Below are 27,994 nucleotides of genomic sequence, written 5' to 3' on the forward strand. Positions count from 1 at the left end.
ACATTTTATATGTACATTGCAATGGTATACATTTTAAACACTGGATTATTTATTTGGTTTCCATCCATTATTCATGAGATTTGGCATGTTCAGAATATGATTTGCTAACTTCTAAACCAATGAATTGAAACTGAGTGTTATTTAAGCCTGAAAGTTTGTATCTTAATTGTTCTGATGAAGTCATACTGGTTGATGAAAGCGCTTAACTATTTGTGTATTTTGTATTAATAAATCGTATCTGTGGACTCGCAACATTGTGCTACTACTTGTTACGTAGTTATATTGTTGCCTGGGGGAATATACATGCAGATGATATTAATGCATTTACTTTTGTTTAGTTGCAATCTAGTTGCAAGAATTTCGGAATTATTAATCTGTGGTGGTTGTGTTACATCTATGGTCACATTTAACTCAGATTTGTAGAGTATAACTACCCCCTACCCTTTCCTGGAAACATAACCCAGCTTGTGTATGTTATAACCAGGTGGTAACACTTCCTTGTCTGTAGTGTTAGGTTTTAACCAGGTTTCAGATAGAGAATCTCAGGGGAGTGGACAGCCAGGAGTGCATGCAGTTCATGTACCTTGTTATTAATGCTTCTAATACTGAGAAGACAGACTAGGACAGAGTTAGTTGGTCTATTGATTGTAGCATTGTAGATTAGGTTAATAGTAGAGGGGGTGTGGGTTGGGGTGAATGTCACCACCAAGTATTAGGATAGGTCTGTACTTAGTGATAAGCTTCAGGAATTTATTTATACGTTTGTAGCAGTGTCTGGAACTAGGGCTAATGTGCCAGGGGTAGGTGTGTTGACAGAGTGAGCAAGACGTTGAGCAGGACCCGGTATTATATGTATGGTTGAAGGTGAGAAGATTTACAGCTGGTGTGATGATATGGCCCTTTGGGACTTGAATCCCAATGAGAAACTGGTTTTCATACAAGATAAGGAGGTATGGGACCAGCAGGAGGGGTAGTACAGGGGAATAAATCATTGTTAGGGATACAGCTATTGCGTTAAGGAATTATATTTCTGGTGATACAACACCAGAAGAATGGGTGGAGGTAAATATACTGGTAGGGGATGGGAGAATGCCAGATAAAAGCTGATAGGTGCTAGTAGAATGTAGATAAAGGAAAGGGGGTCTGGTGAAATAACCTAGATGAAAGTTGATTTGATGTAAGTAAGTGGGAGAGTGGCTATTTTACTATAAATGTAGAGGTAGTGGGGGTGGGTTGGAATAGGTGGCAGGGAGAGGAGCAAAGTGAGCCCAAGCGAAGCAAGGGCGAATGGAGCGGGGCTATTGCAATTAACAAGGTATTCCTTATATAGCTGGCAAATCTCAATGGCCTTATTCAAAGTTAAATCACTGTCTTGAAGTAAAATCTTTCTCACTGCATTGTCTTTAATATCACATACAAGCCTGTCTTTTATCAACTCATCTCTCAAATCACCAAATCTGCACGTTTTAGCCTTATTTCTCAAGTCGATTATATATGCCGCAAAAGTTTCACCAACTTTTGATCCCTTGTGTAAAAAAACGCCTTTCCATTGTAATATTCATTTTGGGGTTTACACATTTCTCTAAATTTACATTTTAAACACTCAGGTCTTCCCGCGTTTCAGCCAGTATCACTATAAGACGGTTTTCCCCCTCCCCTGCATACACAGCAAGTGCATACAAAAATGAACACACTCTTTCAATGGCTTCTGAACCAGCTAAATTAAGCAGACTAAATGCTTTTGTACGTGCGTCTTTGTCAGAAAAAGCAGTCTGTATGAAAATATCGTACTCTTGCACAAAAACTTTCAAATTTTCCTCAATACTGTTATCAAATACAAGCTGACTTGGCCTGTGAAATCCTTCTGCCATGCCAACGAATTATGTTTAAACACAATGCAAATATGGTCCTTGTAATTATGTAAGAACACGCACAAAGACCAGGTACTTTTGATAACACTCAAATGCACAACAGACACTTTGAAAGATAGTATTTTGAGAAATAGTCTTTGAAATGGCTGTACTTTGTGAAATAACTGTACTGTAATACTGCATATACTTACCAACACTTTGGATACTTCAAATAGCTTTAGTTAATGCAAAAATGTAGCACACATGGAACAAATATGGTAGTTTTCCTTTTTTTATACATTCCATGTGATTCAGATACTATTTCAAACATTTTCATAATTATTTTGGATACTTTTATCAGTATGTCGCACTTGCAGACATTTCATTTAATTAGAAATTTGTTTTGAGAGTTCAGAGTACTTAGTTTTATATTTAAGTAAAAAAAAAACATTTTGGCAAGTTTGAGTACCTGGAATTCGTTTCTGACCTGTTTGCGAGTCATTTGCATTAGGGATAACCCACTCCTGTATATTCCTCCAACTTTAACTGTGTGCCTCATGGTTTTGATTCTGGATCCCACTTCTGACACCATGTCGCTCATCTTTTATACCTGAATAAGACTATGAGGCTTGGGTGTTCTTTTAAGTATTTTATTATGTATAAGCACATCAGGATGGATAGCAGGAACATTAAACTTAAATGAACTAACTGACTGATGACTAGTACACACTAGTCAGCCAGTCAAGAGGAGAAGGTTAACACCTGCACCACAATACATTCAACACACAGCCCTCCAGAACATACACCACCACAACCCTCACATAGTAACACAAAACACACACCTACTTTTGCGAAGGCTCTCAATAAAAATCTGCCCAAACAGAGACCTCTGAGGCAGAAACGCAAACAACCACCAAATCCCAGCACAAACCATGAGACACACAGCTCACATAAACAGTGTGCCACTCAACCAAAGCCCATAAGGCAAAACAACTTACCCGATACACTAGTCATAGGTGACTCAATAGTAAGGCATACTGATGTCCCACTCATTAATTTGAATAAGGAGAAAGATGCGGTCAGCTGCCTGTCAGGTACCAGGATCCACCACATAATGCATGCACTTAGGTCACTCCACCACTCCACAACAGGTACAAATATAACTCTGTCATTGTCCATGTTGGTGTGAATGACCTGAGATGTACCTCCCTGGACTGCATGAGAAGAGACAGAGGAGCTCTTGGATCTTGTAGCCCAGGCAGGTATGACCCTAGCTCTGAGTAGCATCCTACCATCACCCAGAATGATACAACAGTACAAGCAAAAAATGATTGGCTTCAACAATTGGCTAAGTTTCTAGTGTCATTCTAAGGGGATCCAATATCTGTCTGCCTGGGATGACATGAATGACGGACCTCGATGCTTCTCCAGAAATGGCCTGCACCTGGCACTCCAGGGATTCTGGATACTGGCCAAGGCTCTTGCCACCCCTATAGTGCCTTTTTTCAGGCAATGTCCTGAAGAAAAAATTACCACAATAACAGCTACAATCAAACAAAATTTGAGGGTAATGCTACTCAATGCTAGAAGTCTAAATCTCAAAATGCACTTGCTCGAAGCACTCCTTAAAATGGAGAACATCAATGTCTGTGCAGTGACCAAGACCTGGTTCAAGGCTCCAGAGAGCACCCCAGCACTACCAGGCTATAATTCATACCACACCTTTCGGCCCCTAAACCTGGACCGAAGCACTAAAGGTGGTGGTGTCTCCATATTCATAAAGGATATGCACACCTCCAGACTAGTAGCCCAACATAACACATCAGAGATACTTCGGGTACAATGAACACTGGGTAAAACTGCAATACAGGTTGTAGCCTGCTACAGATCCCCCACCATGTCCCAAGACTCCCACGCCACATTCCTAAACACACTGGAAAATAATAGGGTACAACACAATATGCTTATACTAGGAGACTTTAACTACGTCTCCATTAACTGGGAAAATTACTCATGTACCAACACACTTGCTCAATGTTTTCTAGAATTCATTAATTCCAGCACCCTGGATCAACTCATTCTTACCCCCACCAGGGGAGGAAACATCCTTGGCCTGGTCATTATTAACATGGGCGACCATTGCTCTACACCAGTAATCAACTCCTCCCTGGTCAGATTTGACCACAAGCTAATCACCATGGATATCCACATCCCACTCTCACCCCCCTTCTAAAAGGAAGCCACTGTAAAAAACTTCTCCAAAGCCAATTTTGGACGTCTAAAAACAGAAGTGGCTAACTTCACGACACCCATGCAGATGGAAAATAGGTGCATGACTGCTGAATCATACACCAATGCACTGTATGAGCACATACACAAGTGCATGGAATGGGCCATACCAAACAGAACCAAGACACTTTCCTCCAAAAAAAAGGAAGCCAATCTGGTGGTCCCCCACCATAAACAAACTCTACAACAGAAGGAAAAAACTGTTGCAGGAAAGGGTGAAGTCCCAAGACTAAAAAAACTCCCTTGTCAGCCTCAGCAAAAAACTGAGATTCATCATCAAATCTAAAGCTAGCTATGAAAACAAAATTGCTGCAGATTCTAAAGACAACCACAAAGCATTCTATAGCTATGTCAAGAATCTACATGACAATACTCACATCTGCTCTATGGTACAGCACAATGGCAATACATATACAGAACCAACTGATATTGCCAATATATTGGCCGACAGGTTCAGTGTGAACTTTACCCCCCTTTTACCCCCTAAAGGGCCTATCACAATACCTGAGGAATGCCAAGTCCCTATTATCACAGCTATACAGGTAAAAATTGCACTGTCCAAAGCCAAGAATACAGCTTCCATGGGACCTGATAATATCCCTGGCTGTGTTCTACATGAATTACAAAGGGAACTGGCACCACACCTGAGTACCCTGTTCAATCGCAGCCTCATTTCAGGCTTTGCTCCTATGGAATGGCGCACTGATATGGTCATCCCACTCCACAAAGGAGTGACTACAGACCCTGAACTACCGCCCCATTAGCCTGACAAGTCTGATATATAAGGCTATGGAGAGCATCACCATGGACATTATAAATAAAGACATAGGGAATCTCCAAACACTGGACTCCATGCAGTTTGGGTTTGTGAAAGGTAAATCATACCTACTCAATTTGATAGACTTCTTCGAGTCTGTCACCAGAGCTGTGGATGAGGGCAAGGTAGTTCACACAGCCTACCTAGATCTTGCCAAGGCCTTCGACACCATCCCTCACTCAGGAATCATAGAAAGACTCACTAAACTAGGCATAAACCCCTATGTCATAAGATGGGCTGCCAACTGGCTCAATGACAGAACCCACACTGTGAAAGAAGTGGACTCCAAATCTAACTACCGACCAGTTACAAGTGGTGCCCCACAGGTATCAGTCCTAGGTCTTCTCCTGTTTGGCATCTACTTCTCTGAAGTTCAAGCCAACACAAAGGGACTCTGGCTGACCAAGTTCGCAGATGATTGTAAACTGGGAGCCATTATTGACTCACCAACTGATGTAGACATTCTACAAAAAGGCCTCACTGACACCAATGACACAAAGGTGGTAGTCCACTAAACACCGAAGGTGTGATAAGAGACCTGGTGACACAGATCGACAGCAACCTCTCCTTTGATAACCACATTGCCACTGTAGTCAGAAAGTCCTTCTATGTGGCACGTCTCATTACAAAAGATTTCTCATCCAGGAAGAAAGAGGTCATAATCCCTCTCTACTCGTCCCTCATTAGACCTATTATAGAATACAACACCCCATTTGGTATGCACCTCACTACACACCTACAACAACTGGAAAGGCCACAAAAATACCTCACTAAGAGAATCTTAGGCCTTAGACACATGCCCTATATGGACAGACTAAAAAAACCCCAGCTATACTCCGTCTCTTATTACCTACTTACAGACGATCTCTGCTTGACCTACAAAGCCATGTCTGACCCAGAGCTGCTAGATATGCTATACCTAAAGAAATCCCAATCCCTCTGTGCCACACGCTCCAGGGACCTAAACCTCATTACCACAATAAACAGAACAGAGGGACAGGTTCCTAACTCAGAGACTTCCCATACTCTGGAACAAACTTCCCATTCATGTAAGGCAGAGTACTTCACTGGCCCCCTAAGAGAAATCTTGACGAGTGGATGGGCAATAGGAAGTTCACCCTGAGGATCACTTCAATGGCCTTGCTTGACAGGGGCACTGGGAACTAACTTTGGGCGGCATGATGCCAGGGAATCTTCTTGGGCTAGGTTTATATAGGCTCCAGGGCCATTAGCCTAGTACACACCTATGAACATGCATGCTTATACCTTGAATGCTCACTACAAAATGGCACACTTCCTTGCACGTGCTCAGTACTTATATGCACATTCCTGCTGACTGGAAATCTTCTTAAAGGCATATCGCACACTCTGATCTACAGGTGAGGACTGGAACTTGATCTGCAATAGTGAGGAATAATCAAGGGGACAATGAGCAGAAATATAATAAGAGAGGGTAGGTTTCTGAAGAAATGAATTTGATTGAAAGCTCTGACACACATCCAATAACTATTTCAGATCATGTGCCAAAAAAAACACAAGATAAAAATGCAGGGTAATGAAGTTAAAATGAGACACTGACGCTTTCCTGCCTACCTGTTAAAAACAGAAGAATTTAAAGAATGGGTAGTAGAAATTATTCAAGAGTTATTAGGGAAGATAGAAATATCTTCAGAAGTTATAGCTAGTGAGTAGAACACAATTAAAATGGACTTAAAAAATAGGGTAGAAATAAAAGACAAATACCTGCTTAAGAGATATGCCTAGGGTTGTGTGCTGGGACCTCTCCTGTTTGGCATATACTTTTCTGAAGTAAAAGCCAATATCAAAGGCCTCTGGCTGACTAAACTGGTAGATGACTGCAAGCAAGGAGCAGTCACTAAATCCCCAAATGGCTTGGCCATCCTGCAGGAAGGTATTTCTCAAATAACTAACTGGTGCCAAAATCATGAACTGAAACTAAATGCCAAAACATGCATTACTGTATACTTTGGGAAGTCATCTACCCCAGACAACTACTACATTGGCAATACACCCCTAAGAATTGACCCAGTTACTCAGGATTTGGGAACTTAAGTATACAGTGATCTACTTTGTGACCAACATGTGTCTACTGTCATAAGAAAGTTCTATACTGCACAGCTTATAAACAAAGGGAGTGTGTCTAGATCTAGGTATGTCACTGCCCCCCTTTACTCAGCCGTCATTATGCCAGTCTCGGAATATAATACCCCCTTTGGCATGCATCTGTCCAGACCATGCAACACCTGGAATGCCCAGAGATACCTTACTAAAAGGATACAAGGTCTAAACAACATGTCCTACATGGATCACACAAAGCCCTGTCGATATACTTGTTGTCCTACAGACTGCTAGGAAGTGACCCATGTCTGGCATACAAGGCATCCTCTGACCCACTACTGATAGGTTTACTGCACAACAGCAAGTCAAACGGCATCAGAAATATTCAGTCTATGGATCTTAATCTCTTCTGCAACATTAAGAGGATGGTCTGGAGGGAGAGTATACCACTGCCATGGAACAGACTCCCAATCCATGAAAACAAAGTTCATCCTTGTCCATATTCAGGTGCAGCTTAGATCTATGGATGGGAAACAAAAAATGTACCCCAGGATTATCCCCTATATTACTAATAGACACAGGCAGCTCCTAAATGCTTTATCCCATGCATGGGTCCCCTCAGATTATTTATGGTGTGTTCCCGGTTATTCTCATTATGGACCATTGTATGGGTAAGGCCAATCTACAACCAAATGGGATAGGTCATTCTGAGGCCAAAAAGGGAAATGTGCTAGGCATAAAATGGCCCATGAGGGCAGCTACCTTAGTAATAACTCATGAACCTATAAGAAGTAATAGGAACTACATGGTGGGGCTTACAAAGGTGAAAGTTTTGCAGAATAAGGGGAATCCCACAGAACAAGAAGAGGTGGAAATGCAGAGTGCTAAAGAGTAAATAAGGGAGCACCTGGAAAATATGGACAAGGTTAGAAAGATTGCTGTTAAGCTACTATTTTTTTAATATCTCCAAAGCACAAAAACTCTTAGTACAACAACTAAGGCAACACACATGGTTGTCGACAAACTTAGAGAGCCTATAACAAGAAAAACAACCAGAGATCCTATATAGCTATTGGAGGAATTTTGGATATTTTATTAAAATTTGTATAAAGCAGAGAAACGTGGAAATCAAAAAACAGCAGAAATGGAAATATTTATGGAAGACTTACATATGCGAAGGTTAGAGGTAGATGATGCTCAGCAATTAACAATAAGACAGGAGGAGAGGAAATAAAAATAGTGTATACAACCAATCTGCATGAAAGTCTCTAGGAAGAGATGGTGTTCTGTAGAAGTTTCAAAGTTAGGGGGGAAGAAAGTGATAAAGATGTGGAAGATATTAACAGTATTTTCAAATGTGGTGAAGCACCAACATTTTGGAAGAAAGCTGGGACAGTAAAAACCCATCAGACCCAGCTTCATATAGACTCATTTCAATTTTAAACCACAATTATAAAGTGTTTATGTCTACACTAGCTAAAAGAATGGTAAAGTTGTGGCCAAAACTGATATTGATCAATGTGGTATTGTGGAGGGGGGGTCTTTAACAGAACAATGATTACCCAGACGAAAGGAGAATTAAGAAAATACCACCGTCATTGGTGGGTCTTGATGCACAGAAAGCATGCAGAGTAAACTGAGATTTTATTACTAGAGCAATGGAAGTATTTGCATTGCTACATACAAAACTAACATTAATCAGAGGGATATATGATGATGTGATTGAATAGAGGAACCAGACAGGGGTGCCCTCTTTCCCGTTTCTCTACTTTATATTTAGAGCCCTATGCAAAGGAAATAAAAGAAATGCAAGGATATAATTGGTATGGTAATTGAGAAAAGTTGCCTTTACTTGCAGAAGATATTTTGTACCTGATAATTCCATAAAAGGACATCTCAGTCATGTGGAGTATACTGAGACAGTTTCAAGTCTTTTCAGGATATAAAATTAATGACAATAAAACAAAGACTATAGCCGTAAATTATGTACCCACACACGAACTGGTTCAGCAATACCCATATTTATGGAGACACAATATGAAGAATTCAGGAGTATGGATTAAAAGGCATTTGTAATGGCAGCTAATGTAGAAAAAGACTAAACAAAAGATAATATAAAACTGAGAAACTGGACAATCTTGTTTATGGATAAGGATAGTGAAATATAAACTGAAAGTGTTTTAATCCCTATAGTTTTATATACAGGTCAGGCATATTTTTATCAACTAGTAGAGAAGATGTGGACAATAGTCAATAAGGAATTTATCTGGAAGGGGAACAGGGCAATAGTTAAAATGGGATAAGTTGACCCAATAGAACAAAGAGGTTTAGGATTATCTGATTTGAAGGGATATTTTACAGCAACACAGTTAGGTCTCATATACACACACATTTATATATATATATATATATATATATATATATATACATACATATATATATATATATATATATATATATATATATATATATATAAATAAAAAACTAAGGCAGAAGGTTATAATTCCAAATGGAAAGGGATGATGATGATGATGATGATGATGATGATGCAGGATAAAGAAAAAGAGAAGAATTTGGATGCAGATCCTTAAGAAGAACAACAACCATACAGAATATTAAATTCATGATGCAGCAGAAAGTATTTTAAGAACTAAGCCATTATGAGAATGGAGAATGTAGAGTCTTCTGAGATGACTACAAGTAGCAGTACAGAAAATAGATTAGATGGAGCTGGAATTTAATGGAGAAATCTAACAAATAAACCATCATCATCATCATCCCCTTTTTCCCATTTACATGGGGTCGGGGTATCGTATTAACTGTCGCCAACTCTCTCGATTCAGTGCCACTCTCTTGCCTTCTTCAACACTCATGCCTGACTGTCGCAGATCTTCTTTCATGCAATCCATCCACCTCTTTGCTGGACGCCCTCGCTTCCTCTTACCTTCTTCCTGTCTGTCCCAAATCTTCCTCACCAGATTGTCTTCTGCTTTTCTACACGTGCACATACCATCGTAATCCGTTTTCTTTGACCTTTTCTGCAATTGCAGCTACTTTGGCTTCTGCTCTTATGTCCTCATTTCTTCGCCTGTCCCACAGTGTGCATCCTATCACCTTTCTCAGGCACTTCATTTCCATCACCTCTAGCTTCTTCAACTATTCTGCCTTTACTGTCCAGGTTTCTGTACCATACAGTAGTACTGGTCACACTACTGTCTTGTACACCTTACTTTTCAGCTTCTTTGGCATTCTTCTGTCATATACTACACCTGATACTCTATGCCAGTTGGCTGCAGCCCCTCTGATTCCAGCTTTGACCTCTTCATTCAGAGTACCCTTCTCCTCAACCACTCCTCCCAGATACTTGAAGCTGTTTACCTGTTCCACTATCTTCCCATCTATCTTTATTCTCAGCTTCTTCTGATTTCCCCAATCTGCTGCCATTACCACTGTCTTATCTGTGCTTAGTTTCATCCCATGTGCCTTCAGATTTGCATTCCATTCTCCTATCCTTTGCTGAAGTTCTAGATCAAATGGCAATCAGACTCCAGTGTAATGATAGGACAGTATTCATAATCTCAGCCTATGCCCCACAGCAGGGTTGTGATAGTGAGGAAAAGAGTGCATTCACACAGCAGTTGCAGGGCCTACTAGATAAAGCAGGACAACATGAATTGGTGTTGATAATGGGTGACAAATGCACATATCGGGACAGACAGAACAGGATATGAGGACTGCCTGGGTCCACATGGGTGGAGCAATAGGAATAAAGAAGGAGAAGCCATTCTAGACTTCTGTCTGGCAAATGGCTTGATAGTAGCCAACACATGGTTCAGAAAGAGAGACAGTCACAAGATCACATACAAGAGTAGCCAACATGCAACTCAGGTAGACTTCCTCCTAGTAAGGAAAAGGCACTGGGGTAGAATCCATGATTGCAAAGTCATCCCCAGTGAAACAGTCGGTTCACAGCATAAACCAGTAGTTGCCACAATCAGCTGTAAGCAGTGGTCAGAGAAGGCTCTAAGGTCAACAGAGACCAGGCTGAAGACCTGGAAGTTGACTGGAGAGAAAGTACAGCAGTTCAAGGAATTACTCAGGGCTGTAGCACCCCAAGAAGAGGAGGAAATAGGCGGAGTTGAAGAAGAGTGGCAGTGCCTAAAAACAGCATGAGTTAGGACTAAAGAAAAGATATGTGGCTGAGCCAGGTATGGAAATAAGGTACATAAGGAAAGCTGGTGGTGGAATGCAGAAGTGCAGGAAGTAATCAAAAGAAAGGAGGAGTGCAGGAAGAAGTGGGAGATTGAAAAGACTGACCAAGCTAGGAAGGACTACTGGTTGGCTAACAAAGAAACTAAGAATGAAGTTGCAATAGCAAAGAATAGAGCATCAGAGGCACTGTATCAGCGTCTGGAAAGTGACTCAGTAAAAAGAACAAAGAAACTATACCAGGTTGCAAGGCAAAGACAGAAAGATAAAGAAGATAGTCAGATACCCTTCATAAGGGATTCCAGCAACAACCTGCTTACCAGCCCACAGAACATCAAAGGCAGATGGAAGGAGTATTTCCAGCAGCTTCTGAATGATGAAACCCCACAGAAGCAGTACTGCCCCAGAAACAGCCTACAATGAGAGTAGAAGAGGAGCCCAGCTTAGAAGAAGTAAGAGCAGCACTAAGGAAAATGAAGTCAGGGAAAGCAGCAGGCTCAGATGAGGTCACAGCAGATATGATAAAGATGCTGGGTGAGCTAGGGGAGAAATGGCTCCTGAGGGTACTAATTGCAGTGTGGAGAGAAAGCATATTCCAGATGACTGGAGAATAAGCATACTCGTGCCAGTGTACAAGAACAAAGGGGACATCCACAACTGTGGACAGTACAGAGGCATCAAACTCCTACCACATTGCATGAAAGTTCTGGAGAGGGTGATTGATAAATGGATACGCAGAATAGTAGAATGTAAGATGGGAGATGAACAGTTCGGATTCGGATCAGGATGCAGCACAATTGTCCCGATGTTTGCATTGAGACAGATACTTGAGAAGAAACTAGAGGAGAGAGTCAAACTGGGCTTTCCTAGACTTGGAGAAAGCATATGACAAAGGTCCCAAGAAACCTGATCTGGGCAGGACCCAGTGACTCAAGTACGAACAGTGTTTGGCCTCACTGAGGGGTTCCCAGTGGGAGTGGGTGTACACCAGGGTTCAGCTCTGAGCCCACTGCTGTTCATACTGGTAATGGACTATATCAGCAAACAGGTTGGAGGGGTCAGAGCAACAAAGCTGCTGTATGCAGACTATGTGGCAGTACAGGCAGACTCTGATCTAACAAATGAACCAAGGTATTATAAAAAAATAACTAGGGAGGGAAGTGTAATAAAGTGGGATGAGGACAACAAGATACGTAGACTGCAGGCTACAGACTGCCTTCCCTACCAAGGATTGATATCAGAGTACAGGCAAAGAGAAAGGGTTAAAGGAATCTTATGTGAAAGACCTGCTGTGGTAGACTTTTTATTTGAATCTAGAACATAAGCTGCTGTTAAAAAAGGGATTATTAGGACGGCAAAGTTATCATGCAATATTTTATATAAGAAAAAAAATCAGAGGACAATAGAAAAGATTGGGAAGAGAGAGAATGGATAAGCAATTTATAAGGGAACAATGGGAGGACATATGTATGGTTCCCATGTAAGCAACAAAGTCTACAAGATTTAGGATCTTTGTTTGGAAGTGTTTGTGTAGGTATTTTTATACTCCAAGCAGACTTCAAAAATTTTTTCTTCAGTTAGACAACAAATGTTGGAGGTGTGATGGGGAAGAAAGAGGTAACTGGGAAAGAATAGCTGTGTAAAATCTTACCATAACCATAGATGTCCTTCTCTTCCATGCTGCAGTATTCTTACTGTGGGATTCCCAGCCTCAGGCGACCCGACATCAGCTCTTATACAAACGCTTAAGCCTGGTTGCTGTGGGTGCATGGGACGTCACATGTAGGGCCATAAACTAGGGACCTTAAATGTGAAATCTGCACGCACAGACTTCAGAACTTGAAGGCCAGACAGACAGTGTTAAAGAGAGAATTAAGTTATTGTCAGCCAGAAATGTCAACTGTCATATGCTGGCTAGTTATTTTTGGAGAAGGGTAGAGCTTCCTAATAGCTAGGACCTAGGTTAGTAGTCCACAAGTAATCCAGGGGGAAGGTGGGAGGCATGGAATACTGCAGCATGGAAGAGAAGGACATCTATGGTTATATGGTAAGATTTTACACAACTATTCTATGTCCTTCTATTCCTATGCTGCAGTCTTCTTACTGTAGGAGAGTACCACAGCTAGTTAGAGAGAAGGGTGGCGGCAGAAGTGGAAGATTCCAGAAACCCCCGCAGGATTGTTCTAGCAAAGCCTGCCCTGGTTCTGGAGACTTGATCTAGTTTGTAGTGTTTGGTGAAGGTGTGGATAGTGGACCAGGTGGCAGCTTCTAAAATGGAAGCTGTGTCCAGTCCTTTGAGGAAGGCTTTGGAAGTAGCCATACCTCTGGTGGAATGAGCTCTCACCCCATGGATAGTTAATAGCAGAAAGTAATGGATTTTCTGATCCAACCTGAAATAGTTTGCTTGGAAACTGCATTGCCCATAGCCCTGGGGTGGAAGGAGACAAAAAGTTGATTAGATTTTCTGAAGGGCTTAGTTTTGTCTATGTAAAATCTAAGTTGTATGTGCACATCCAGGGAATGGAGAATCCTCTCTCTTGTTAGTTGGAGAGGGGAAGAAGGGAGGCAAGTGAACAGACTGATTTAAGGACAGCTCGTTTACCACTTTAGGCATGGAGTGGTTAGTGCACAAGGTCACCCTGTCCTTGTGGAAAACAGGGGGGGGGGGGCAGGCCATGAGAGCCTGATACTCTGACGCTCTCCTAGCAGAATGGATGGCAACCAACAGTGCAGTTTTCCATGGAATGGGTTTTCTAGGTGGTCTGATATGTAAGACCCCTCTCAGAAAAAGTTTAACATCTAGCCTGGATAGTAAGGGGGGGGGGTCTACAGGCAGGCAGATATGGCTGAAAGATGTACTTTCACTGAGGAGTAAGAAAGGCCATCCTTAATGAATTCACACACATATGCAAGAACTAGGGAAGGGTCAGCCTGGCTGGGGTCCCTGTCCTTACGCAGACACCATTTTGAGAATCTCTCCCATTTTGATAAGTATGATTTTCTAGTAGAAGGTGTCCTGGCCTCCCTCAGGACTGTAAACACATCCTCTGAATAGTGGTATCTAAAAGGGTTTATAAGCCAGAGTGTTAGTGCTAACATCTTTAGGTAAGGAATGATTAGGGTTCCCTTTTGTTGTGTGAGAAGGTCCACCCTGTGGGACAACTTGTGGTAATTGCCCATGGCTAGTGAGTGAAGTAGGGGGAACCAGTGCTGCTTTGGCCAGTAGGGGGTCACCAACAAGATTTTTGGTTTGTCCTTCCTGATTTTCAGTAGGACCTTTTGGATTAGAGGGAAAAGGGGAAAAAGCATAAAGGAACAGTTCCTTCCAAGGAATGCTGAAGGCATCTACTCTCCAGGCTAATGCTACCAACTGGTTCACAAACTGGTTACACACTATCAAAGTGGGTGACTCCACATCAACCAGCAGGGTGCCACAAGGGTCAGTGTTGGGCCTCCTACTGTTGGGTATATACTTCTCAGAAGTTCAGGCCAAAACTAAAGAGCTGTGGCTGACCAAGTTTGAGGATGACTGCAAACTGGATGCAATTATTGAATGCCCAAATTATATCAGTATACTTCGGGAGGGACTTATGCAGACCAACAACTGGTATCTTAGTCATGGTCTCAAACAAAATGCAAAGAAATGCATTTTCATTCCCACGGGGACTCACACTATCAAATTAACAATAATACTCTATGTACCTACTAAGTGGTAAGAGATCTGGAATCACAAGTAGACTGTGACCTTAACTTTGACCACCATGTGTCTACTGTAGTAAGGATGGCTTTCTACGCAGTACACTTGATTAGCAAAAGGCATCGCCTCTACAGCAAAGGAGGTTATAACCCCTCTATACTCATCATTAATCAGGCCCATAACCGAGCACAATGTCCCTTTTGCCATGTAAGGTACAAAGCACCTGCAGCAATTGGAGAGACCTCGGGGGTTTCTAAGAAGATCAAGGGACTTCAGCACGTGCCTTACACAGACCAACTAAAGTCCCTGTTACTAAACTCAGTATGGTATAGACTTCTGAGAGGAGACTTGTGACTGGCTTACAGAGCATTCTCCAACCCAAACCTAATGAATTTGCTGCACATCTGCTAATCAAACAGGACTAGAGCTACCCATTCCAGGTACCTAAATATGGTCTGCGACTGTAATAGGACATGCTGGAGGGACAGATTTGTCTCCTAGTGACTGCTACCTCTTTGGAATAGGCTGGAAATTCATGTGAAGCAGAGCACCTCTATGACAGCATTCAAAAGGAACCCGGATGAGTGGATGGGGCACTGTGAATTCTTACTGGGGATAGTGCCCACAACCCTCCTGGACATTGGCAGATATTAATAAATACAATCCTGGGTAATGACTAGAGTATGTATGGTATTACACTGGGATGAAATGGCTATGCTTGAAATGATCAATAGGGTCGATAGCCTAGTAATCTCCTATGATCCTACGATCTGAATTGCCTAGACAGAGTAAGGTCTTATTAAGTTGAATAAGTTGAATTCTGTTTGCTGCAAAAAAAAAAGGAAATCAAAGACCAAACTACAAAAGATTCGCAAGTGATATTGACATTCTGCAGAAAGGCCTCACTGAGACCAATGACTGGATTCAGAACCATGGCCTTAAGCTCAATGCCAAAAAATGTGTCGTCATCCCCTTTGGGAAAAACTCAGTTCTCATTAATAACCACGTCGATGGTAGTCCACTGAACACAAAAGGCTTTAGAAGAGATCTGGGAACACATGTTGACAGCAACCTCTCTTTTGACCACCACATTGCCACTTTGGTCAGAAAGTCCTTCTGTGTGGCACATCTCATTACTAAGGGATTTGCATCCAGGAAGAAAGAGGTCATTGTCTCCCTCTACTCTTCCCTCATTAGGCCAATCATCAAGTACAATGCCCCATTTGGCATGTACCTCACTGCAACAACTGGAGAGGCCGCAAAAGTACCTCACAAAGATGATCCTAGGCCTTAAACAGTTGTATACATATGGACAGCCTCAAAAAGATCCAACTATTCTCTGTCTCATATCTCCTACTTAGAGACAATTTCTGCTTGACTTACAAAGCCATGTCTGACCCAGCTCTGTTAGAAATGCTACACCTAAAGACATCCCAATCCCTCCACACCACATGCTCCAGAGACCTCAACTTTTATTACCACAATCAACAGAACATGGTTGAGGGACAGGTTCATAACCCAGAGACTGCCCATGCTATGGAATAGACTTCCCATACATGTCAAGCAGAGCACCTCACTGGCCTTCTTCAAGAGAAATCTTGATGAGTGGATGGGAAATAGAAAATTCACCGCGGGATCACTAAAGTGGCTCTACTCGACAGAGGCACTGGGAACTAATGTCAGGAGGCACGATGCCTGGGTACTCCTATGGGCTAGGCTTGTATATGCTCCAGGGCTATTAGCCTAGTACACACCTATGAATCTATAAAAGAAATGAAAGAGGAATCTTTAGAAAAAGTAAGAGCAAATTACATAGAAATACATGGAAATCATGGGAGCAACACATGCATAATAATGTTCAGGAGGAGGAGTGAGGTTTAAGAAAAGGCAGGAATTCAGCAATTCCGCAAGTTATTTAATGTTGGACTGGTGATAGTTACAAGAAGATATGTGAAGCACAATGTATGCAAATAGAAAAAAATGGTAATATGGTTTGTTTTCTTTTCCGTTAATGTATGTATGTATACCCATGTCTTGAGTGAAAATTTAATAAACGTGTTTAAGAAAAAGATTTGGAAGGTTTTGTTCAACAATATTTTAAAAGGAGGGACATCACTAGCATCTAGGAGGAAAGGTGTGGTGGCTCTACTACTCAAAAAAGACAAAGATCCTTTAAATCCAACTTCATATTAATGAATTTCAATGTTGAACCATAATTCTGAAGGGATTGTGTCTATATTTGCTAAGAGAATGGCTAAGGTGCTGCCAAACTGATAGATCTTAAGCAATATTGTTTTATGGAGGGGAAGCAAAAACTTTAAAACATTAACAGAATTAGGAAAATTTGGGGGGAGCAGAGTTCAAGAATACCCTGTAATTTCTGGTGAGTCTTGATTTAGAGAAGGCATGCTGAGATTTTATGAGTAAGGTAAAGGATGCAGGTGCATCTCCCGACAATAATAAAATATAAAAGTAATAGGGTTAATCAGAAAGATATATGAACGGCCAGAGTTAGAGGTAAGAATCTAGATGGGAGGATCCCTCTATGACAAGCTATGGTTGAACAGTGGAACCTAGTAATAGTTTGTTTCATTTTTTAGAATTGAATGTGTACTTGTGTCACTACGTAACATGTAATGTTAATAAAGGTGTTAAAAAAATGATGAATTTTTTCATACAATAACCCAGGAAACACTAAACAAAAAAACAAAACAAGTGGATAATTGGGGCATGCCCCGCCTGCTTCAGTGATGAACATTCTGTACTGTAGGATAAGGTAATGCATTTTGTTGCTTTAAGTTTTATATTCCTTCCTTTTGTCTTCTTTGCAACTTTTAGCACCATTGAACACCTGGTCACCTTGGGTCTCCCCCCACCTCTCTACTTGTGTGAGGGAGGACCCCTCTCACTCCAACTAAATAAAGACTGCATCCCAGCTTTTAACAACAGGAACTCTGCTGCTACCACTTATGGGCAGTCGCCACTGAATACCTGGTCACCTTGGGTCTCCCTCCACCCTTCTACTTGTGAGAGTGCACACTCCTCTCGCTCCAGTAAAAGTAAAGGAAACTCTAACCAATAATCATCAATAAATAAGGACTGCACCACAGCTTTAACTCTGGGAACTCTGCTATTGCCACTTACGAGCAGTGTAGGTGCCTGCTTTGGTGACTACTGTTATGCCTTGTTAAAATCTGTTACAATCAGCTAGAGTGCACACCCCAGGGGCGACATTCTTCCTCTTAGCCCCCTCTCCCTTTTCATCCATTTCACTGATTATACATTTTGCTTAACTTATCTGTTTTGTTATGATAAGTTATTGAGTCCCTCTCAATAGTCATAGCCTTCAGTCCCTACCCCTCAATAATTATCCTTCACTAATTAAACACAAAATAAAAGTGCAACGTCTCAAGCTCCTTTTATCTTTTGCTACACAGTGTGCAGCAAACAAAGAGTAAAGGGGAATACAAATGTAAAAGAATAAAAGCCACCGAAGCAGACTAGTAATCAGTATACGTCTACCTGTGGTATACTCTTGCTGATGTTTTTTTCTTAAGAGAAACACTCCAATCCTTGAACAGGGTAGAAGCCTGCTCCATTCACCCTCACTAGGCTCGGGCTCACTCTACTCCCCTACCCTACCCCCATTCCCACCCACCCTCGTTTTCCTTAACTTTGCATTTCACTAGCCACACCCTCTTGACAGTTCGTCCAAAAACACTCCACTTAATACAATCTAACTCAAAATTCTTTTTCTACACCCCTCCCACTTCAATTACTGCTACAAATAACAGATACATACCTAATTTAACTAAAATGCCTAATAACAAAAAAATCCTCCAATGAGAACAAAAAAGGCTAAAAGCATCCAACCTTCAATCAAGTTCATAAACCAGCTGTACACTCTGCTACTTTTAACATTAGCAGCTTATAGCAACTCTTACCATTCCAACATAAAAATCCTTTCTCTTCTCAATCTACCTTGAATAGTTACTCCCTCCCCAACACCCAAAGCAGGTAACATACCCATAAGTAGCTCCATTTTCAACATCACAGCTCTACACCATGAGCAGGTCCCATTCTCCCTCACCCAAACATACCTAGCATCTCTCAGAAATATCATAAACACATAATCAGATTCTTGAAAACTCTAGTCAACTTGGCATCCAAGCTAACTCTCAGTGACTATATACACCCAAACCCTGGTCCATCCTACAAACCGTATAACTCAGACTCACAAAATGGCATACAAACTCAATCTACTCAATCTACAATCCTTCCTCTTAGGGACAAATCTGATGTTCTACTAGTAAATATTAATATAAGAAGTGTCAACAACAAAGTTCATGAACTGCGTGCTAACTTCTCCCAGGATATTGTGCTTCTCAGTGAAACGTGGCTAAAAACTACCACCATCAGCAATGAAATGCTGCCACCAAGATAGAATATCATATGTACAAGACAGAACTAGTAAAAGAGTAGGTGGCGTGGCCCTACTCTTTAGAAGCCACCTCTCCATAGAAACTTTAGATGAAAAAGAATTAAACCTTAACAGTTCTGAAGTATTTGCTAAACTAAACATTAATCCCAAGAAACATAATAGGTATCAATATGCTACCAGGGGATAATATCCAAACATTAGAAGATATACTATACTGCAGCAGTAAAACATGACCTCAGATAACTATTATGGGTGACTTCTATATAGACTAGTTAGACTGCATCTCTACAAACCCCAAAAATTGTATCAACCTGCATGGCTTCACACAACACATCCAGTCATCAAGGATTAATAACCCATCCAACAAACACTCCTGTCTAGACTGGATATTAACAAATAGGCCAGCCCTCTAGTCCTACTCTGGCTGTCTACCAGACTCTCTCAGTGACCACTTCCCAACGTATTTACTTAGGAAACGAGCTAACCCATCTAAGAAACTACATTTAAACTGATAAGAAACAAAAAACACCTGAACCCCAACTACCTTATAGATATACTTAAACACTGTAACTGGACACCACTGAAACGTCTATCCCTACAGAAAGCAAATGATTGCTTCAACTCTACCTTTCTGTCTGTACAAAACTCACAAGCCCCTAGCCAAAAAATATGTGTGAAATCAAACTATGCCTCACGACTAACAAAAGAGACACAATCATTACTTAAATCTAGAGACACGGCTTGGGCAACCTGGAACAAAACAAAGTCCCAACCCTCTCTACAAACGTACCGGAAACTTAGAAATAAAGCAAAGCAGCAAATTAAGCAAAACAAAATAAATTACTACTCAAAAATCCAATTAAAGCACCGCAGTAGCCCACAGAAATTATGGACAGCTATAAACAATATACTTCTTCCAGGCAAAGTCAGTACACCCCCTCCTACCACTACTAATTCAGACAAATTGCTACTCAATTTAATAAATACTTTACAAAAACTATTTTAGCTCTTGTCCAACAATGAAACCCATTCTCCTATCAGAACTAACACGGCCTCCTCCAGTACTAAAACCAGTAGCTACAGAGATGATCAAAAAACTGCTTAAAAAACTAAAACCCACCACTTTAGCTGCAGACAACTTACTGCAGATCTCCTCAAACTAATAGCAGATGGTATAGCCTATCCTATATCAATTCTTATCAATAGATCCACAGCAGAACAACAAGTCCCTCCCATTTGGGAAACTTCTTACATAATACCCCTACATTAAGGTGGCTCATCAAGAGATTTTTCTACTGCCTGACTACAATATTATTACCAATGTCTAAAATACTGGAGAGGGTTATTACCTACATACTAACAAACTTCTAGCCAATACTCAGCACGGCTTTCGATCATACCATTATACATCAACCACTCTAATGTCATTTACCAGTACTGTCAATTATCATAGGAGTAACAGTAATTATGTATCCTCTATCTTCCTGGATCTATCAAAAGTCTTTAAAATGGTTTCTCACAGTAAACTACTAAATAGTCTCTCCAAACTAAATCTCTGCCAGTCTACCCTTGCCTAGTTCCAGGATTACCTTACTGGACACCAGCAAGCAGTTTCTTGGCAACAGACTTCATCACCTCTTCTACCAGTGACTATAGGTGTCCTTCAATGCTCAGTCTTAGGCCCACTACTATTTTCAATATTTGCAAATAACTTCCACACCTCAACCCCACAAGCCTCCCTTATTCAATATGCAGATGATTCAGCAGTGATATGTGCTATGCTACCTCCTCTATTCAAGAACTTCAAAACCTAACACTACAGTTTCTAGCAGTTGAGACCTGGCTTACAAACTCTCAATTAATTTTAAACCCCTAAAAAAACACACTTATGATTTTCCAACCCACTAAATCAGCCCCACCCACTAACACTTTCAACCCTATCACTAAATAACACCATCATCTCCCCATCAACACACACCTAACTTTTAGGAGTCAAAAATGACTGCAACTTAAAATTTGATTTTCATATTTCTCAAACAGTAAAAAAGTACACAAAACCTCAGAACATTGTTTAGGAAGAAATACTACTTCACTAAAAATACTAAAACTACCACTGCCCAATCTCACTTAATCTCCACACTGCTATATGCAGCTCCCATACTCACAAATCTAAAAAAATCTGAGCTAGCAAAACTTGAATATTGTTATAACAATATTGACAGATATGCTACAAACCTACCGGCTAGAGCTCACCATTGTATAGCACTCAAGCAACTCAACGGGCTAGGGCTCCCCATCTCCTTCAATACATCCAGTTACCCATGGCCCACAAAATACTCTAGGAACCTGAGAAAGCACCTGCCCTACAAGTATTTCTTCAACCATATGCCACTAACAGAACCCTACGGTCCACTAACAAACATCGCGTAAAAATCAGTGCAACCAAAAACCAAGCTGGAGATTCCCTCTTCTCAAATTATGTAGGTAAAATCTGGAATGCACTACCAGAAAAGATTACTAGGCCAGTTTAAAACAAAACTAAAAGGCCACTTATTCAATAAATGGCTGTGTCCATTCCTCTGCACCAGACTAACCTCTCCCTCTGTCTATGCTGCTACTTTGTTTCACTTACTGACAAATCCATCCCCTCATCTATTCTGTTGACTATGTCTCTCTGCAAACTAATACTCTGTAGTACTATAACACTGTAGAGCTGATGGCATGTGTAATTGTCACATTGGTCTATTTTCTTATACAAAAAAGGTTTAATGATACAATGTCTCTCTTCTTATTGTTAACCTTCTGATTCTATTGATTAGGTTAAGAACTACCATGTATTAGCTAAACTGTGATATTCTTTAAATAGTCTGTATGTATAACTGCTTGTCCAAACTGTAATCTAAATAGCATTTTAACTTCTGTGCTCTATATATTTTACTTATATATTGTATTTCTGTATGTTTCAATGTGAAGCTTTTCTCCCCAGGCCTCCGCTGAAAAAGGTCATGTGCCCAGTTAGACTTTCCCAATAAACAAATGTAAAATAATAAAATAAATACAAATTTCATGGTTCGAGGTTTCACCTCTCATCATGCAAACTGTTCCCTAAATCCAAAGTACATCTTTCATTTATCACACAGAAGAACCACACATGTATTCTTGGATATACTTTGCTTGAGGAAGGATTTTATCTGAAGACTAGCTTGCACATGCAAACTTTTACTAAGTCATTCTTTTGCTGGACCTGCTTTCATTGCACAGTTTTTTTTTATCGTTATATCTAGTAGATTTTTATTTTTTTCAAATCCAACAAGGTTGAAGTGCTTGCACTTTTTTCTTTTATTGGTGTGTGTACCACACACACATTAACAAAATGACAAAGAAAGGGAGTCAAAGACCTGCTCACGATGGGAAATATGGCATAATAATTATCTGTAAAGTGGCATTATACAACAGTGACCTACCCAGGTGATAATCCTTATGAAATCCAAAAACAGTTCCTGTGCAACGGACATTACACTGCTTTGTATATAGCCAAACCACATCAGTACTAAATGTACTGAGTGGGCTGCTAAGGTCTTTCTGGATTCTGTTTTAACTTTTCACTCATGCATCTATGAGTAGAGGGAATATATGACAAGCTATGCTGAATCTATGTTTATCTATGAGTAGAGGGAATATATGACGAGCTATGCTGAATCTATGTTTATAAGTCTATGCAAATTCTGGTGTTCTTACTACTAAATCTCATGAAAATGCACCCCATAGCCTGCTTTTTTGGGAAACTGAAATGTAGAGCTGATGTGCACAAAGGTTGTTTTCGGTCATACTTCAGTTTTTCAGTTTATGAATTATACCACTAAAGACACTGCACCTTAAAATACATTTCCACAAATTTCAACGACTGAGACAACTTTCGATTAAATTATTATTGTATGTAGGCTAATTCTGCTTTCACGGAATGTGATTTTTGGCAACTAAAGAAGCAAACAAAAAGAATAACAAACAGCTAACACAATAAGAATAACAAACAGCTAACACAATAAGAACAACAAACAGCTAACACAATAAGAATAACAAACAGCTAACACAATAAGAACAACAAACAGCTAACACAATAAGAACAACAAACCGCTAACACAATAAGAATAACAAACAGCTAACACAATAAGAACAACAAACAGCTAACACAATAAGAACAACAAACAGCTAACACAATAAGAACAAGAAACAGCTAACACAATAAGAACAAGAAACCGCTAACACAATAAGAACAAACAGCTAACACAATAAGAACAACAAACAGCTAACACAATAAGAACAAACAGCTAACACAATAAGAACAAACAGCTAACACAATAAGAACAAGAAACAGCTAACACAATAAGAACAAGACAGCTAACACAATAAGAACAAGAAACAGCTAACTGAAAAAAAGATGGGGGACTACATCTCGTTGTCAAGTGACTGCTTCATTTGTTTAATGTCTCTGCCATACTGCAAGGGATGGAATGTTTGTGGGGATTCAAAATTAGACCACAAAACAGATCTAGAAAATGTTCAGCTCACTAGAGATATTCATACTCTAAAGCAAGAAATGTTCCAAATGAAAGGGAAGGAATTGTTGGTAATGACAACAGCAGAACATTTTCATTGTCAGTCTTTACAAACAGTTTATGGTTTCCCCTGACTGATAAATATTTTCTGTATCATTCTCACATGTGTTTCTTCACTTGTTCTGTTTCTGTTTTCTCTATATACCTTAAATATATTTTGAACATGAATTGTACAGGTAAACACTGAACTGTGCTTCAGTTACAAACCTCTAATCAGAAAGAAATGCCATTTGCAAAAGGCTGTATGTACTTTGCAGGCTTCCTACTGACTCAAATGCAGTATATGACTTAGTTTGTATCCCAGGCTGCAAGCCAAACACCATGTTGAACTACATGGTACTTACCAGTGTGTCTGACAGGTCTTTGATGTGACCAAGTGCCTGGCACAGAAAGGCAATGCAGGAAGACCGATTAATTAGGAGCTTTTCCACAGCTGCAGGGTCACAGACCGTCTCATCCAACAGGCCTGCCAATAAAGAACAAAGCTGTTTGTTTCAAAACCAAAGATACTGCATACATTATACAAATTAAATTATACTGTAAATAACCAGAAAAAAGAATATTCAAGAATAATGACAGCTATATGAAGCCCACCTAAAGCACCTACCACTGAAACATAACACGCTCAAAAGCTTAACTATTAAAAAAATAATAAAGCAAATGGCAGGAAGAGAAACCTAAAGCAGTAAACTAATATAATTGGAGTTGGGTCGTGGTCAAATGGGCCCCTAGGCAGGGTAATGGAACAACGTCTCCCTTCCCCCCACAGCCATTCCAATGTCCCATTACTTGACTGACTCTTCCCAATTACCATAAACACTGTTCAAAACTGTCAATGCAGATACTATTTTCTTGTTTACTTGTACAATGGTTACAGAGATTTGGATTCAACTTTAAAGTTATATTTCAAATTTTATAGCATAAACACTGATGGTCATTTACTAAACAAAACAGTCTCATATTGAAAACAAACTCAGCATGCGCAACAGTAAACTTCTCTTCCCTTGAAACTCACATTCACTGAAAATGCATTTAAACTCGCATTCATTGAAAATGCTGCTGGTCAGTGCAGATTAAGTGTACCTTGGGCCCCAAGCTGTTTCCAAACCATGGGCACCCTGTAAACATTTTAGGGTCATGCAAAAATGCATGCGTTCTTTGATTCACCTTCCTGATCATTTTAAATTATCAAATATTACTGTATTAAACAAAAATATAAAGTGCATTTTAAATGTTCAAGTTTTGAACAGTTTTTAGCATTAAGCAGTGAAACAAATGAGCAAATAATGACAAAAAGTACCTATTTCAGAACACTCCCAACCGTAAGAGGCTACTCAAACAGTTATTGTAATCCTCCAATATAAATGGTCAACAATTACAGCCATTTCATTGGCTGAGTATGCATCACATGTCTGATTGTGATAAAATATCTGCAGTAAAGTATTCCAATCTGGCAAAGACAGACCAATGACTGTTTAGCTATCAGCTCAGTGGGGTAAGCCATTTTTATCCACAGACAACCCCCAAACCCAACAATATTAGTAACATTGTTGACTGCATCCTTCTCAGATCTTGTCATTGTTAAAAATTAACAACAATCATAATAACCAAAGTCACATATTTAAAATTTGCTTCACACAAACACACAGTAGCCAAAGTAGTCCACCTTAATTCACACACACACAGATTACAGACTTTTTAAAATGACCAGATGACAAGGACATAAGATACTTTCATCTGCAGAAAGCCCTCTCCCTCCACCAGCAGTTACAGACACTTTGTTGACTGTACATACCCCTTGTTATAAAAATGTTTAAAGATCAGTTTAGACAGAAGAGCATTTATAAGAGCATAAGAAATATTAACAACTGATAAAATATGCTAAGTCAATATATACAATCACTGCAGAAATAAAAGTCAGCTGAATAATTCCACAATAAAGCTAACTATTACTAAACTGGGAGCTGCTGCTGCAAACAACTTTGCATTTCAGTGCTTCATCTACAAATACAGTACCTGCTGCCCTTGAAAAATAAATTATCTATGTTACATTAAAACCAATATGCTGGTGATATTGCCATAGCATTTCCTGGTCTAGATCAGCTATCCAATAGGAACTGCCTGCCAAAAAAGCAATTACTAGAAAATAGAAATCAAAATCTAAACCAGTCATAATGAAAGTACTGAATAATGCACAGTGAAAAAAGAATCGAAGGTGGGAACTTTAGAAGGGGAAAGAGTACATTACATAGGAATAAAAGGAATACATGAGAACAATTTATGCATAACAATATTCAGGAGGAGTGAAAATTAAGGAAGACACGGGACTTGAGCAATGATACAAAGCAGGTAACTAGTGAACAATGGTTTGTTTTATTTCTATAACTGCACATGTACCCATGTCACTGTTAACACTGTATGAATTTTAAAAAGATGTTCTAAAATAAACAGTCAAGTCCTGTCACAGAGAGGAGGAAAGGATACCTCAACCTGACCAGGGAAGAGATCTTTCAAGGGTTCGGAAGTAAGGTATGTTTACTGTAACAGCTAGTCCTGACTAGAAAAAACAAAACATCCAGCTTGTAAGGTTTGATAATTGTGCTAACAGAGGACCAGGTAGCTGCTTCCAAAACAGATCTGAAGTCCATACTTTCCAAAAAGCCCCAGAGGTGGCAACTGCTTTAGTAGAGTGAGCCTCTACATTCTTAGGGGGGTTTTTACCATGGTTAGAGTAGCAGAAATTAATATAAAGGGAAAGCCATGTAGAAATAGTTTGTTTAGAAATTGGATAACCTTTATTCTTTTCATTATAAGATATAAAAAGTTGATTAGTTTATCCAGATAACAATCTCAGCTATCCATGAACATCAAATCAGTGAAGAACTGCCTCTCCCTTGTTTTGTGGGTTAGGATAAAAGGCAGAAAACTGGAAAGCTTGAGTAAGAATAAGTTCATAAACTACTTTATTTTATGCCTAAAGGTTAGTTTTCAGGTTGACCCTATCCTTGTGACAAACCAAGAAAGACAGAACAGATATAAGGCCTATTAATTCAGATACCTATCTAGCAGAAGCTAAGACTACCTGCAATTCATTCCTTCAAGTTAAAACCTGCACAGAAGATGCAGCTCTATGCTCAAAGTGAGGTTTAGTTAACTTTTCTAAAACAAACGCATATCCCAAGTTGGTGCCACCTTCCTTCTTGGTGGTTTAATATGCAACTCCCCCTTAGAAACTTTTAACCTAATAACATAAAAAAAGAAGGTCAATCCAGTGTTAAATAGCCTGAAATGGTTTTTCCTGAAGTGCATGCTAAGGCAGAACTGAGCAATTCACACAGGTAGCAAAGAACCAGGGATGCAACTGCTTGAGAGGGGTCCTGTTTGTTATTTTTGCATCAAAGGGAACATATTTTCCATTTCAATAAATAAAACTTCCTCCTACCAAGTTTTCTTGGCTTCCTCAATATCTGTTGCACATCCTCAGAAAAAAAAAAACATGCCTAAAAGGAATCAAAATCACATCAACCAAACAATTAGGTTCAGAGTTTGAATTTTCAGATGAATCTGATCCCCTCTCCCATGATTTCAAGCCCATTCTGAGAGGAAGTTTCAGGCGACTGCTCCTGGCCAGATGCATGAAAAAAAGAGAACTACTCCTGTCTGGGCCAAATGCTGGTCAACAATAGCATCTTTGGTAAATACTTCCTTACTTTTGTAGGACTCGGGAAATGAAAAGAAGGAAAGTATGAAAGAGCATCCCTCCTCCGAGCTACTTTGCAAGGTGACTGGGAGCTGAACAGCTTCACTTATCTGTTGAATTTGGAGGCAAACATATCGCTTTGAGGGTTTCTCCAGTAGTCAACTATTTGCAGGAAGATCTCCCAGTGTAGCTTTCACTTATGAGGGTCAGTCCTTTATTTACTCAGGGAGTCTGCCACTGTATTCTGCTCTAAAGGATGAAGTTGTGATGAACTAAGTCCCAGGCAATCACAGCCA

At 40.1% G+C, this 27,994-nt stretch overlaps 1 protein-coding gene across 4 annotated transcripts in view; it reads right to left on the minus strand.

Moving 5' to 3' along the window:
- BRAT1 (BRCA1 associated ATM activator 1) overlaps positions 1-27,994 on the minus strand; it is a 498,236-nt gene that overhangs the window by 271,850 nt on the left and 198,392 nt on the right. For all 4 annotated transcript variants that reach the window (XM_044089125.1, XM_044089127.1, XM_044089124.1 and 1 more), the window contains exon 8: positions 24,343-24,464. In XM_044089125.1, the coding sequence (XP_043945060.1) occupies positions 24,343-24,464 (122 nt within the window). The remainder of the gene's footprint in view (positions 1-24,342; positions 24,465-27,994) is intronic.

The sequence above is a fragment of the Protopterus annectens genome, chromosome 12.part0, assembly GCF_019279795.1.
Source record: "Protopterus annectens isolate FY-2018-M chromosome 12.part0, PAN1.0, whole genome shotgun sequence".
Classification (NCBI taxonomy): Eukaryota; Metazoa; Chordata; order Ceratodontiformes; family Protopteridae; genus Protopterus; species Protopterus annectens.